At 39.9% G+C, this 15386-nt stretch overlaps 1 protein-coding gene across 6 annotated transcripts in view; it reads right to left on the bottom strand.

Annotated features, from left to right (window-relative positions):
• The window catches only part of SORBS2 (sorbin and SH3 domain containing 2), a 215782-nt gene that overhangs the window by 46134 nt on the left and 154262 nt on the right, over positions 1–15386 (bottom strand). For 4 of the 6 annotated variants that reach the window (XM_069977711.1, XM_069977715.1, XM_069977714.1 and 1 more), the window contains 4 exons: positions 13062–13254; positions 10620–10734; positions 7423–7506; positions 4334–4390 (listed from right to left, as the gene is read on the bottom strand). In XM_069977711.1, the coding sequence (XP_069833812.1) occupies positions 4334–4390; positions 7423–7506; positions 10620–10734; positions 13062–13254 (449 nt within the window). The remainder of the gene's footprint in view (positions 1–4333; positions 4391–7422; positions 7507–10619; positions 10735–13061; positions 13255–15386) is intronic. The other 2 variants (XM_069977713.1, XM_069977716.1) reach the window with 2 other exon arrangements.

Genomic DNA, 15386 nt, shown 5'->3' with positions numbered 1-15386 from the left:
AAAGGTTTTGCCCATGTCCCCCCTTTCCCTTCTTTCCTGCAGAGTATACAGATTTAGATCCTTAAAGGAGAAGTCTGGTGAAAATGTTTTATTTAAGTATTGTATTGCCCCCCAAACGTTATACAAATCACCAATATACACTTATTATGAGAAATGCACATACAGTGACCTTTTCCCTGTACTTACTACTGCATCAAGGCTTCACTTCCTGGATAACATGGTGATGTCATGACCCAACTCCCAGAACTGTGCGGGCAGTGGCTGCTGGAGAGGATGATGGCAGAGGGATGCTCAGTGTCCCTCCAGTGCCCTGTGTCCCCCAGTGTCCCCCTGCCATCATCCTCTCCAGCAACCACAGCCCATACAGCTCTGGGAGTCGGGTTGTGACATCACCATTTTATCCAGGAAGTGAAGCCTTGATGCAGTAGTAAGTGCAGGGGAAAAAAGCACTTTATAAGCATTTCCCCTAATAAATATATATTGGTGATTTGTATAACTTTTGGGGGCAATACAATACTTAAATAAAAATTTTCGCTGGACTTCTCCTTTCTGATTAAGGCTGCGTTTACACTACGTATATTTCAGTCAGTATATGTATATTTCATTCAGTATATTTAAGTCAGTATTGCAACCAAAACCAGGAGTGGATTAAAAACACAGAAAGGATCTGTTCACATAATGTTGAAATTGAGTGGATGGCCGCCATTTAATGGCAAATATTTGCTGTTATTTTAAAACAACGGCTGTTGTATTGAAATAATGGCAGTTATTTACCGTTATATGGCGGCCATCCACTCAATTTCAACATTGTGTGAACAGATCCTTTCTGTGTATTTAATCCACTCCTGGTTTTGGTTGCAATATGAGGACCACAATACTGACTGAAATATACGTAGTGTGAACACAGCCTTAAGGTTTTATGCTTCAGAACGTCAACCATTTTTGTAGCTAGTCTTCTGACACTTTCTATTTTATCAATATGCTTCTGTAGGTAAGGTCTGATGTGGTCTCTCTAGAGCGCTATACAGCGGGATCACAGTCTCCCTTTTCGTACTGATTATACTTCTAGATAGAAAGCCCATCATATGGTTTGATTTACCTGCCGCCTGGTTGCATTGGTGACTCATTTTAAGGCTTTGAGAAATTACACCCCTAAATCCTTCTCTTCTGAAGTCTTTCCTAACACAACTGCTGATATGATACTCAAATAGATTATTATGTATTATTTACATTTGGAAACATTGAACTGCAGTTTCCACTGTTAGGACCACTTATCTAGCAAAGCTAAATAATTTTCCATATTACTGACACCTCCAGAAATATCAACCCTATTGCATACTTGGGTCATCTGCAAACAGGCAAACCTTGCCTACCAAATCTTCTCCTAGGTCACTTATCAAACATCTTAAAAAGAATAGGAGCCAAAACAGTATATAGTCTACTAGTCATTAGGATAAACAGCAACAGCAACTGCATCACTTGTTTTCACTTTAAATGAATGAGAACAATAAAAATGTTTGTGTAAAGGCAGAGATAGCTTTAAATACACCTGAGAAAACTTTCAGCTGCAGAATTAACATTCCCATGAGCATATTGCCTGCTTCTATCTGTTTTGAGAAGATTCTGTAGTATGTCCTGTGTGATGCAGCCTGACGCTGGTCTACTGTGTGTAGTAGCTACACTAACAGAGGGAAAAGTAGAGCTGTATCTCATATAATACCCTATACTGTGAGTTAGGGGATATAAGTTTGTGTCACTGATCAATTTGTTACACTTAGACCGGATTGGGTCCCACATGCTCTGTAAAGCTAGAGGAATCATGGGAAATGTAGGCTGCATTTGGAAATAGAATCAAAATTGCAGACAACCCTTGCACACCACATCAACTGAAAAAGACATTCATAAGGCATTTACAAGAGAATCTATTATTATTCTTTCATAGTAGCCTATGCTGCACTACATAAGGCTATGTTCACACAATGTTTATTTTCAATTAATCACGACCGTTGTTGCAAATTAAAACACTGGCCGTGATTAATTAAAAATATACATTGCATTGAAGTCTATGCGGCCACCTGATATGTCAGTTTTGTGCAGCCGCTATTCATTGAATAGCAGCTGCACAAAACTGACTGTGCAGTCAATGTAAAGTGCGGCACTGGCCGCACTTTACATTGTGTGCTATGGGTAATTGGAATGCAGGCACACCGGAATGTGCCCGCATCCCAATTCAAAAGAAATTAAGTTCATCCAGCCAGTACTGCAGTATCGGCCGGGATGAACTTCACTGACACTGGACGTTCTGTGACATGGCCATGTCATAGAAAGGCTGGTGTCATACATAGTGTGAACTCCGAAAAAAAAATTCCTGGCTGTATACACTCTGTTTAGGGGTGGATTAACTTTACCATAGGCCCCGGGCTGTTCACCAAGCCTGGGCCCCCCAGCCCACTGTAACTATGGAAGTACTAGTGTGGTTTTCATAGTACAGGATAGATAATGTTAGCATGCCTTGATTTGTGCAAAATTGATGTAGAAAAGCAGCAATTTTTTGCAAATCATGGCAGAACTGTTGCCAGGAGATGATAAACCATCAAAAGTATGAGTCTGTTTGGGTAGCCATGGGCCCCCCAGGAGCTCAGGGCCCCGGGCTACCACCTGAAACGGACCTATTATAATCCGCTACTGCCTCTGTTATAATAATGGACTGTGAAATATAACATGAAGCGAGAACTAATGCCAGCAGAGGATTCTATCTGCTTCTCCATGAATGATCTCTGCTGAATACATAACAGGCAGATCAAAAATAAGAAGGGTATCCACATGCTAAAAGGCTCTATTATTCATCTCCAATATTCAATACCTGCATTTAGGAAGACACTTGCTTCAAACAATTAACCTTTGGAATATAATAATATTCAGTATAGGATGACTGCTAAGGCCACTGTCAGGCCCTTCACCTCAACTGCAGTTATGAAATTACTTAGATGGAAATTAAAAGGATGGAATGGTACAGAATCCATATACAGGATGCATGTGGCTGCAATTAAAACGGTTCCTGCCTAACACAAATATACAGTATATAGAAGTTTCTCTTTACTGTCATAACATAACATACAGAATAAAATGACTGTAAGACTACTGAAAATAGAATCATGTAAGAGCTGGCTCCGCCTTCATCCATGCATTATATGGGCCACCTATGTGAATAGCTGGCATGCAATGCATACATTTCCTGCAGTGCTCATGGCTTTCTAGGGTGGTAACAGATGATCATGGAGGATAACGCAAGACAGACCTGCATAGCTTAAAGGGGTTGTACACCAAAACATTTTTTCTTTCAAATCAACTGCTGCCATAAAGTGCCAGAGATTTGTAATTTACTTCTATTAAAAAATCTCAAGCCTTCCAGTACTTAGCAGCTGCTGTATGCCCAACATGAAGTTGTATTATTTCCAGTCTGGAGAGGTTTTCTATGGGGATTTGCTGCTGCTCTGGACAGTTCCTGACATGGACAGAGGAGCAACAGAGAGCACTGTGTCAGACAGGAAAGAAAACACCACTTCCTGCAGGACACACAGCAGCTGATAAGTACTGGAAGACTTAAGATTTTTTAATAGAAGTGAATTACAAATCTCTGGCACTCTATGGCACCAGTTGATTTGAAAGAAAAAAAATTGGTGAACAACCCCTTTAAAAAGGAGTTGTCTTATACCTCATTATATGGAAACAGTTTAATCTTCTCTACCCCTTTAACTTAAACATGTGAGTGTTCATAAAGATCAGGCTGAAACATCAAAATCCTGTCAATCCAGTTCCTACTTTATACATAACTATTCAGCTCTTCTGTAACAATGGCCTCCTCTATGTTAAGTGGGCGCTTTTGCTTTGAAAACATGAATGGATTGTATATTTCCTTAGTAACATATATGTATTGTACTTGAACTGTTCACCTTTAAATACCCTTTATGTTCACAAAGGGCCGATGCGTTGAGGATTTTCTGTCTGCAGCATATAACAGTGCCAGCAAGGTGTATGTGATCCCCATGAAAACTGGCCCGCACTGCATATTGCCCATTAATGAAATAGATACACTGAAATCCGAAATGTAATGTTGCAGATTACCTGTGCATCTACAGCATAATCTGCCAACAGGGATTTTTAACCCACTTACTTTTTGGGTCATTGGACCCCCAAATCTGGAGAGAAGATATGAAGCACATCTGCCACAAGTGAACATACCCTAATGTCTCCCCAGACAGAAAGATGAAGAACTTCAAACATATGTAGATGTATAACAGGCCATGCAAACAATGAATAAGATTTCATTTACCTCAGTGGACACACGAGGGGGACTCTCCTGTACATAATCCAATAGTTTTTTAGGAGGCTGGCGGCAGACACAGAACAGAAATGCAGAGGTGAAATGGATAATCATGATAGTAGACCATTACCAAAGTGATGGAGAATGTTGGGGTTACTTTTTTTTAAAAAAAAAAAGGGCTTTAAAAGGGAAATAAAGCAAACTACTGACATGAGGAAAACAGAGAAATTAGTTGAAAGTTGTGAAGTGTCTACATGCGAGCCACACACAGAAATAAGCACGCGACTGCTGAGCGCTAGAGACATGTTAGTGCCATAGTTGTCCTATGCAGATAGTCACTCTATAGCAGGATTCCCCAACCTGTGGCTCTCTAGCTGTTGGAGTTGTCAGATCATGATAGGATTTGTAGTTTTGCAAAAGCTGGAGAGCCACAGGATGAGATCCCTGCTCTACAGGATCTTAGCGAAGGAAAGAAAGCACAAAAACACCACAAGTTTACAAGAGACATGCAGGCCCAGCACTCTGTAAACACCCTATTTTGCACCATTTCTCCTGTGCACCTCCTTCCTGTAAAGCTTATTACACACACTACTTCACTGGTGCTATATTAAAATAATAAACATTACAGGTAGTGCTCAGATTATTTGTATACTACGGTGTAGTGTGCCTTTACTATTACACTGAGGAGTATACTATGGTGACTAAACTGTTGTATGCAGATAGAGATTGTTAGCTTGTCAATGATTGAATGGGCAAACGATCCACTGAAATCAATCAATCTGGCGCAGGGTATGTTGTGGTCTACGCTGCCATACAGTTCTTCTAGTACTACAACGTACAGTCTACTTTTAAATGTGTACATATATATTAACATTGAGCTGTCTGAGCAGCTACTCAGCATGGACTTAACTGATTAAGAAGAATATTTAATATCTATCACAAATACGTAATCAGAGTAATGTGAAAATCCCTTAAGTATAGCTGTCACACAAAAAAAAGTTTTGATCAGAGGGGTCTGGATGTTCAGATGCTCACCAATCGCTAGAACAAGCAGGATGACATCTATAGCGGAGCGCTGCTCATCCCCGATATGTACATGTGTCAAAAGATGGTCCCAAAGACTTACTGTGGAAGTCCATCTCTTCACATGTCTAGTAGAGATGAGCGATCTGATAGGATCTGAACAACCAGATTGTCACCAGTCAAAACTTTTGACATGTCTCTACGACACGTCAAAAGTTTTTTAAAGTGACAGTGCCCATTTAAGTAACATGAAATGTCATTCAAAACAAAGAAAAACATACAGCATTGGTGTCTAAAGTATGGCCACTAGAATATGCTGTAAGGTTTATCAACCGCTGGCAATCCACAGATTGGATATCACTACAGAGTTCAGGTGCTAAATGATTTACCCATTTACCCTCTTAGTCTAACATTTGCCATATTTTATTTATTTTATTACTGAAAAGAAAAAAATAGAAAATATGAGGGACAGCTAGAAATGCAGTTGTCTCTATAAAAAGCATTTATTGCTAAGACATTTGACGTCTTCAGCTCATTGCTGATCAGGGTGTGACAAGTGGTTGGGTATCGTATTACCTAATAACTGCCTCATAATAATGACAGCCTGCAGCAACACACGGCCACACTGGCAGCGAGCTGCAAATATGATGCGGCTCTGCATTACTCTATGTTTGTCTTTCCCAGCTGATTAATTAGAATCTGACTAAATTATATGTATACTTACTGTGCAAAGGTCAGAGATTACAACTTTAACTACTGTATTAATAATTAGGAGTGAATTACATGTGAATACATTACACTTTGTAATGTATATTATTAGGGGAAAGTGGAATCCTTGTCATCTGTCAGGTTTTATCCAAAGGTTCAAAAATCCCCTCAGCTTGTCAAAAATCTACCTAGCATAAAAAAGGAGGGAGATGCAGCTGCAGCTTCTCACACCTTGTTTCAGTAAAACAATATAAGGGGCCAAATGGGCAGTGGAAGCAGTAGGGGAAGACATCTGGTCTCGGATGTCATAACAGAACATTGTTCCAACATCACACCAGAATGAGCCTGCCCACGCAACAAGCATTAAAAAAGAGAAAATGCACAATTAGGCTATGTTCACACTACGTAAAAAACCACGGCCGTATTTCATAACAACAGCCGTATTTGTAAAAAATTGCAAAAACACGACCGTTGTGTGAACCCAGCCTTAAGGTGAGTTCACGTTAACCATCTGCGCAAAAAAGTTCCCGCAAATTCCGCCACTCGCCCCTGCAGAAATACTTTCTTTCTGTATGTAACAATTACCCATCTGAATGTGCTGCCGATTTCCTACCACCATTTCCCTTCTCTGATGCTAAATGAATAGAGATGAGCAAACCTCGAACATGCCAGGGTTTGTCCGAACCCGAGTGTACAGCATTTAAATACCGATGGCTGAAGAAGTTAAATGCGGCCCTAATACAGCCTGGAAAACATGAGTATAGCCATAGGCTGTATTCATGTTTTCCAGGACTCCCTAGGGCTGCATCCAACTGGATAGTGCTGCAAAATACCCATTTATCTAATTCCCACCTAACTGAAAGGCTACATTTGTATTACAGTCACTCCAAAAAAATCTATTTTTGCCAATAACTTGGAAGGCAATCATATAAAAGGATTTGCTTTATACTATACTTTATTCAGAATTGTACCTGTAAGCTTTCTTGGCAGCTTTAATCACAGTTGGACACTGTACTTATTTCATAAAGCAGCCCACACAAGATACATATAAAGTGGTCCCTACTGCGTGTAATGGTTTCTGCAATGTGTACTGCAATAAACATTTTTCATCTGTCCAGCAAGGGTTATGGGTGGACAGTATGCAGATGTGACATCAGTTTGTGGCCTACAGTCCTATCCTAGAATATCCTTATATCACTAAAGTATGTGTTACCCTAATTCCATGCATTGTTAGTCCTGTCTACGTATAGGTGCACAGCATACGTTAATCCTTCATGGTGCATAAGTGGGAGTTAATAAACCATACACTTCACGGGATTAGATTATCCTAACACCTATTGTAAGCATTAGTATCTAACCTCACTTACCGGCCGTCCAAACTCCAGCTCTGAAAAGAATTTATACCATGGTTCATTTTCTAAATCTATCTCATCTGGATTTATACGACCATTCTGGAGTAGGAAGCAAGGAGGGGGAGGGAAAAGGTACTCAAAATGGGTGCAAATAATTCTAGAATGATAGCAGCAAATAAGCATGTAACACTAGAGCAGGGCATGTACAGTAAAAGGTGTTTATTAGCGTCAGCAATGCTTTAAGCAGACTCACTACTGATTTGGCTTGGGTTGACAATAAGTCATACGTATACCTAAAGTGTAGGTTTACTTTCATACTTAATATTACACTTTTTTCTCTTGATCTTGAGTAACAAGAGCTATATCACAGGCACAATCACAATTCTGCTGGTTGCTACTAGAATCAGTCAACACAGTGTCAATAGATCTCTTACAATCTACATGGGCTCCTATAGTGTAATCTATTTCACTGCACTACACAGATTACTGTACGTGTGTGTTTCTTGTGTAAAATTTACACATCCTGAAGTGCAAGTTATGAGCTCAGGCAGAACTAGCAGGAGTCTGCAGGACAGGACTTGGTAGCCAGAACTGTCAATGTGCAGTAGTTAAGGAATGGAGAATTCAACATGGTGTAAAATATAGCAAAATATATTTATAATTTATGTGAACATGTGCATCTGACCCTAGAAAAGCCATGACACTAGATGCATGTATGCAAAAAAGGAGAGGTCACACTCGGTTATTCTGGACCCAAATGCATAAGCTGTACCTGGGCCCTGCACCTGACTTCTCTAACTTCCACCTAACAATCTCTAATGTCTAATGACGTCCACTTTATTGCAGAGGGATCCTGTACTGTATGTGTCCTGGTGACAAGTAAGCTTGCAACATGATGAGCTCATGTATACATGTCACTTTGATAGAAGTCTCAGCTCCCACATAAGATAGACTGAAACTCTGGCATGGGAAATTTCTGGCATGTGTCACACGATTTATATCCTGTCAGTGGTTTCACATTTAGGTTTTATACACAGTCAGATTCATCAGAGATGTAGTGTTTATGTAATGGTTGCAGCAAACATTGCCTGGCAATATGCCCGGGTTATTCTTGCCTTATGAAAACAAGACACACCCGCCGGCTAGCCCGTGACTGTACTGTACCTTTAATTATGGATTTTCCCACATCAAATAGAATGAGCCCAGAAGAGTAGTTTATAGGAAGCATTTACATTGGTGACTAGACACTGCTTCAAATTAATACTATTATTATCAGTTTTTACTGAAATACAATAGTTCAGAACTACATGTGTCCATTATGCCTATAGATTAAACACTCACTGCCCTGTAATAATTGCTGAATGCCTGAATTTTTTTTACTGTGATAAATGTAGCAGCAGATTTTTGCAGAGTGACATGAATGAACATCAGCAACAGACACAATGGTACAACAAGCTTGTTTTTGTTATCTTCTGTACAGCCAATTATGTTAACACTATGTACTGCCTACCATTCACAGCATTTATATGATCTGTACTATGTTGAGCATTCATTCTGCACTGGACTCTTTACCACTGGCACTGCATCACTTATTAACCAGCCCCGGAGTCACCATCACACATTTCCAATAACATTATGTGACAGACAAGGATGGCATTAGTTTATGTAGTGTGCCCATATACACAGAAGACTTAAAGTGAATGTACACTAAGAACACCGCTTTGTGTTTTTTTACATGAACAGACCGGTGCTAGCGCGGGGATGCCGGTCATTGTTTTGAACCACCGCCTAGTGTTGGTCTACTCCTGAGCACCAGCTGGGCATGAAGCACGGGAAGTGGGCCCGCTGTCCCCCAGTGTGTCAAAACCCACTCCCCTCTGAGACGCGGCAGCTTGGAATCAGTGGAGCCGTGTCCCAGAGGGGAGGGGAGATCTTCACACTGGGGGCCGATGCTTCATGGCTGACCGATGCGCAGAAATAGACCGGCACTGTGCGCAGGAATCAGGCGGCGGTTCATTTCTGTTCATGTAAAAAACACAAAGCAATTTACCTAGTGGTACATTTGCTTTAAAGGGGTTGTCCAGTTTAGATAACCTCTGTTATAAAGCTGCATTTATAGTTTTGCTGGTAACTACTTGTCAGTGAATACATCCTAACATATTAGATTAGTTTCTATAATGCAATAAGAGAGAGAGCCTTTCCTTCATAGCATGTAATAAACAATTCACTTCTCCAAATGCACATCACTACAGCAAGCTCTGTGCGGAGTCACCAAGGAATGCTCTGCGATTTCACATTTGGGCTCTGAAGCATGTGAATGCAGCTACGTTGTATCTTAGGATCAGTGCATGATAAGTAACACCATGTAAGCTATAGGGTCAGGAGTAAAGGAGTCATCTAAGAAACCAGTAAGTTAGTCTGTCAGGATGCCAAAAAGCAGATACTATCATCCACACCTTATAAGACTGCTATTATTATTCCTTACACCATCACAATTTATTATAAGACATGGCAACACAAATTGTTATTGCTGTGCTTAAAGGACTAGATTTTCAGTGTATATATGTAGTATATGTATTTCCTATCAGAAATACATAATCAATGTCATGTAAAAATGCCTAAAGTGTACCTGTCACTTTAAAAAAAAGCTTTGATTAAAGGGGTCTAGATGTTCAGGTGCTCACTGATCGCTAGAACAAGCAGGGTGACATCTGTAGCTTAGCGCTGCTTATTTACACATGTCAAGAGATGGTCCCAAAGACTTACTATAAAAGTCCACCTCTTCACATGCTTAGAGCTAGGAGAGTGTGCAGTTAGCAGGCAGCTTCTCCTGGCATCTTCTAGCAATCTGCTAGGGTCTGAACACCCATGTTCCCACCAACCAAAACTTTTGACACATCTCTACAACATGTCAAAGTTTTTTATAGTTACGGAAATGCCATTCAAAACAAAAAAGAACATACAGCATTGGTGTCCAAACTGTGCCCACCGGAACATGCTGAAAGGTTTGTCAACAGCTGGAAATCCACAGATTGGAGATCACTACAGATTGGAGATCACTACAGAGTTCAGGTTCAGGTGCTACATGATGTAACCATTTACCCTCTTAGCTTTTATTTTTTTAGCTTTATATTTTATGTCTAGTGCTTGCAATGATGTAAAATGTAAGGCTGTCTTTTACCATAGAGTGACAGGTCACACACTGCACTTACCGGCCTCTCATGCTCGAGGATGGAGGACTTTCCTGGCTCGTATTCAAAGATACTTCGGGGTTCAGAGCGGAACTTGCGAGTATCAACCTTTCTGTCAGGTGGTTCCCACTCATTCCTTGTAGAAGGAAATAGACATATTAGTAAAAATGGCATATGCTTAAAAATAGACACAAAAACACTCTTTTTTTTTCATTTTAAAATAAGTGTCTAATATACTGGGAAAGTTTTGAGGATCACATTTCTTCTATACAGCAATTTATGAGGGTCCTATTAGACAATGCAGTTTATTTTCTCTGATTAATGATAAACGATCACAAACAAGTGCTTCTGCAAATGACCTGAACTTGTTCACCATAATACACGGAAGTTACGATTGTAACTCCGATCATTTGTATACTCTATTATACGAATAATCGTAAAAATGACGCACAATTAACAATGATTTTATGCTGAGCTGAAACAAATTAATTTTCGTTAGTAGTTTGATTGTTGCCTGCATACACATGGAAGGATTGTCACTTAAATTCAAACAATATAATATTTTTCCGCACAATAACCTTTCTGTATAATAGGGCTCTAAAAGAGGTAACCTCTATCAGTGTCTAGAAGACCTGTACAGCGCAGTAGCAAAAATCAGGTAATTATAAAATACCAGCATTTTAGAATAATACGTGACATGAAAGACTATGGGGGACATTTATTAAGTCCGACGTTTTTTACGCCGGACTTAAAAATGTCCCCGCATCTCCGGCGCTACGGAGATTTATGTAGAGGCGGACCGCCTCTACATAAATCCTGTGTGCTCTGGTACACACAGCCGAAAACCTACGCCAGCTGAGGGCTGGAGAAGGTTTTCGGCGTATCTTTAAGTGAAAAAAATGCTGAATCGCCGTTCCGCCCCCCTGGCGTACCCGCCAGAAAGAGCCGATTTGTGAATATTTTATTCACAAAACAGCCGATTTGCGGATAAAATATTTGCAAATCGGCTCTTTCCGCCGGAAAAAAAAGATACGCCACATAATACATGTCCCCCCATGACTTTCATCAAAGTGCTTCAGTCTAAGATCTTAGAGACCAAGGAGGAATAGAGTCGAGTGTCACATGCCGTACCCACGGCTCTATTCGAAACAAAGGAGCAGGGGGCCAATATGGAGATTGTCGGGGGTATGAAAGTCAGACCCACGCAATCTCTAACTTATCCCCTACCTTGTAGATAGGGGACGAGTTAGTTTTTCTTGGAATAACCCCTTAATAGATAGTAAACTTAGTTAGAAGATTATTCTATATCTATAGTCACCTGAATGCAATGGTTGCATTCTGGCTGTGATATTGTTCTTTATCATAGCTAATGTGATGCATCTGCGACTCCACAGTCTTAAGAAATCCATCCTGGATTGACCCCTTGTGCTTACATTAGCTGAGCTGCAGTATGATTCCTGCAGTGTGCATGGACAGCTTCAGCCGCAACCTATGTGATGTAGCTTTAGCTTAAAGCTATGGCCAAATAGTCAGCAATAAAAGATAAAAAATGAAAAAGCATAAACCTTTGCACTTTTGTGTATAAGGCTGGGTTCACACTACGTAAATTTCAGTCAGTATTGTGGTCCTTATATTGCAACCAAAACCAGGAGTGGATTAAAAACACAGAAAGGATCTGTTCACACAATGTTGAAATTAAGTGGATGGCCGCCATATAACAGTAAATAACTGCCATTATTTCAATACAACAGCCGTTGTTTTAAACAGCAAATATTTGCCATTAAATGGCGTCCATCCACTTAATTTCAACATTGTGTGAACAGATCCTTTCTGTGTTTTTAATCCACTCCTGGTTTTGGTTGCAATATGAGGACCACAATACTGACTGAAATATACGTAGTGTGAGCCCAGCCTAAGAGTGTGACAATCTCACAGCCAGCCAGCAGCATGTGGATGTTAAAGGGAACCTGTCGCCATGGAAAGGCTATGTATTCCGTCGGCTACCTATGGCTGGAATGAGGGATCAATAATTCTGGCCGTAGGTAGCGTTAAACAACAACCGTTAATGGAGGAACGGACATTGTTTGTACAGTGTGTGAATATAGCCTTGTGAAAAAAGATTCAATTTAAAAAGGAGATCTTATCCTTTCTCTTTCTGTTCTATGGAGTCTAGGGGACAGTCACTCATGCATTTTCATTGTGATGTTTCCTCTTTAAAAAGATCTAGTAGCAATTGAAACTGTCCAAAACAGAGAGAATAATTCCATATCAAGTAGCATGTCCTTATGCCTGTATTAAACAGAACCACTAGAAAATCCACTGGGCACATATAGTACATGTACATTCAAGTGCAATTTCCTGAATAACCTATATAGGACATTGTTCATTCAGATATATATGCTGATAAAAGTAGGTAACAACAACAGAGTATAAGGAAAGAAGCTATAATATTTGGCGACTCACTTCTCAGGAGAGCTCAGGTCCCGCATGCGATGAGGCACGGACGGAGGAAGCACAGGTACAGGAGGTGGCGGCAAAGGGGATGAAGCTCTAAATACATCTGTGCCATTATCAGAGATACTTTTAGATAGAGGCCGGTATGTTTGTGTCTTTGCAGCAGGGTGTGAATAGGCAGGTGCAGCCGAGCTGTAGTTATCTGTTATCATAAAGAAAAGAACACATGCTTGCATGCAACATATAGAAAAAATATATGCACACACAAACTATACTGCAAACATGACTATTTCGCTTGTAACTAAAAGTAATAGTTATTTATTAATGTTCTACTATCTCAGATCTATTTAGTTATTATCTATCGGCCTATCTGCCTATCAATCCTTGTTAGGCTGGGTTCACACTGCGTTTTTGCAGTCTGCTTCTTCTTCCGTTTTATGCAAAAAAATCTATTGAAAAAATGGATGCACTTGTGTGCATCCGTTTTGATCTGTTTTTCCATTGACTTCCATTATTTAAAAAAAAAAAAAAAAAAACGTATCAAAGTGCATCCGAGTTTCTTAGTGTACACAAATAGTCATCAATTAAACCTAAGGCTGGGTTCACACTGTGTTTTTGCAGTCCTCAAAACTAAAAAAAGAAAAAAAAAAAACATCCATTTTGATCCTTTTTTTTAATAATGAAAGTTAATGGAAAAATGGATCTAAACGGATTGCACACAGTTGCATCCGTCCCCCCCCCATACAACATATATCTTAAACGGACTGCAAAAACGTAGTGTGAACCAAGCCTTAGCATTTATAATATTTTGACAATTTGAAAAGTCAACACTTCATCCAATGCAGACTACTTTAACATAACAAGAGACATCTTCCTCCACACCACATTACATACGCGTAAACAAGGAGACAGCTAAAGCTAATTGTGGCTTCTAATATTTGTAAGTCTACCGCTTAGTGATCAGACCCTGTGAACTGTCATTGCTATCATTACAATTGTTATTTTAATGACATTATTAGCTACAATGGTAATTGCACCTATATGTATATGGCACCCAAAATGTATATGTTATTTTCAATGCAGCTTACTAAAAGGGAATTTGTCATCTCTATAGTGTGCTCAGAGCTGCAGACATGGACAAGATTGCTTATATAAAACACATAGTATATATATATATATATATATATATATATATATATATATATATATATATATATATCTGCTGATGGCTGCTTGCAAAGTTATATCATTATGATTTTGTTTTGAGCTTGTGTTGTAGAAGCTGGCTGAGCTGCAGCATGCACACCTTCTTCCTCTACAGAGCCTTAATCTCACAACCCTTGAGCTTAGAAAGAAAACATGACTTTATAACTTTGCAAACAGCCACCAACAATCAGTCAAGTGTCATTTCTTTTATTCCCCCAACTATCTGTCTATGTCTGTAGCTTAAGGGTATGTTCCCACTATGGAATATACAGTGAAATTTGAAGCGGAGGCCGTACCTGTCCCATAAACTCAATGTCATGGTCCATGTCAATTCTTTGGGCGGAAGGCGGATTTTGTTTGAGAATATCATTGAGGTGCACAGTCTCCGCTTGAAATTCTGCTGCTGCATATATTTCTTAGTGGCAAAATACCCTAAAGCATTATACCGAGCTGACAGTCTCCTTAAAATTGACAAACAAAGAATTGCAGAACATAAACTGAAAGTCTAAGATATTATTTTTGGCTGAATATGTTCATGTGCGGCCAGAATGAAAAATTGAAGTACAGGAGGCAGTGATCTTCCAGTTCCTGTGACATCCCTTCACCACAGAGGTGCCCGTTCAGCCAATTAGTGACTGCAGCAGTGTTTTGCCTTAGTCACTGATTGGCTGAGCAGGCAGTCTCTGTGGTCACATGATGTCACAGGAGCTGGGAGACAGAGGAGATCAGTGAGGAACTGGGATGTGTCTATATGATTTTTCTTATGGTTACACCATCCCCTGCCTTCTCTTAATTCTTAATTTTGCCCAGACAACCCCTTTAAAGGGAACCTGTCACATAGGAGACCAGGGAGACGGCGCATTGATTTCCTATGGATAATGAGCATAATGAGCATCTAGAAGAGCAGTGAGGATTTCTCTGCAACACAACCAGCATCCAAAGCATCACCAGGAGGAGAGGGTAAGTATGAAAAGCTTTATTATAGGGTAGGGTATGATCTGCCAGGTCTCCTGCTTGACAGGTTCCCTTTAAGATGGGAGCTAATCACTTAAAAGAGAGATCTTTGCAATATTTGCAGAACACTGTAGCATAGTAAAGTCGAAACAGAAGAACAATATTTCCAGACTT

The sequence above is a fragment of the Dendropsophus ebraccatus genome, chromosome 7 (assembly GCF_027789765.1).
Source record: "Dendropsophus ebraccatus isolate aDenEbr1 chromosome 7, aDenEbr1.pat, whole genome shotgun sequence".
NCBI classification, from domain to species: Eukaryota; Metazoa; Chordata; class Amphibia; order Anura; family Hylidae; genus Dendropsophus; species Dendropsophus ebraccatus.
This window is presented reverse-complemented; position numbering and strand designations above follow the sequence as displayed.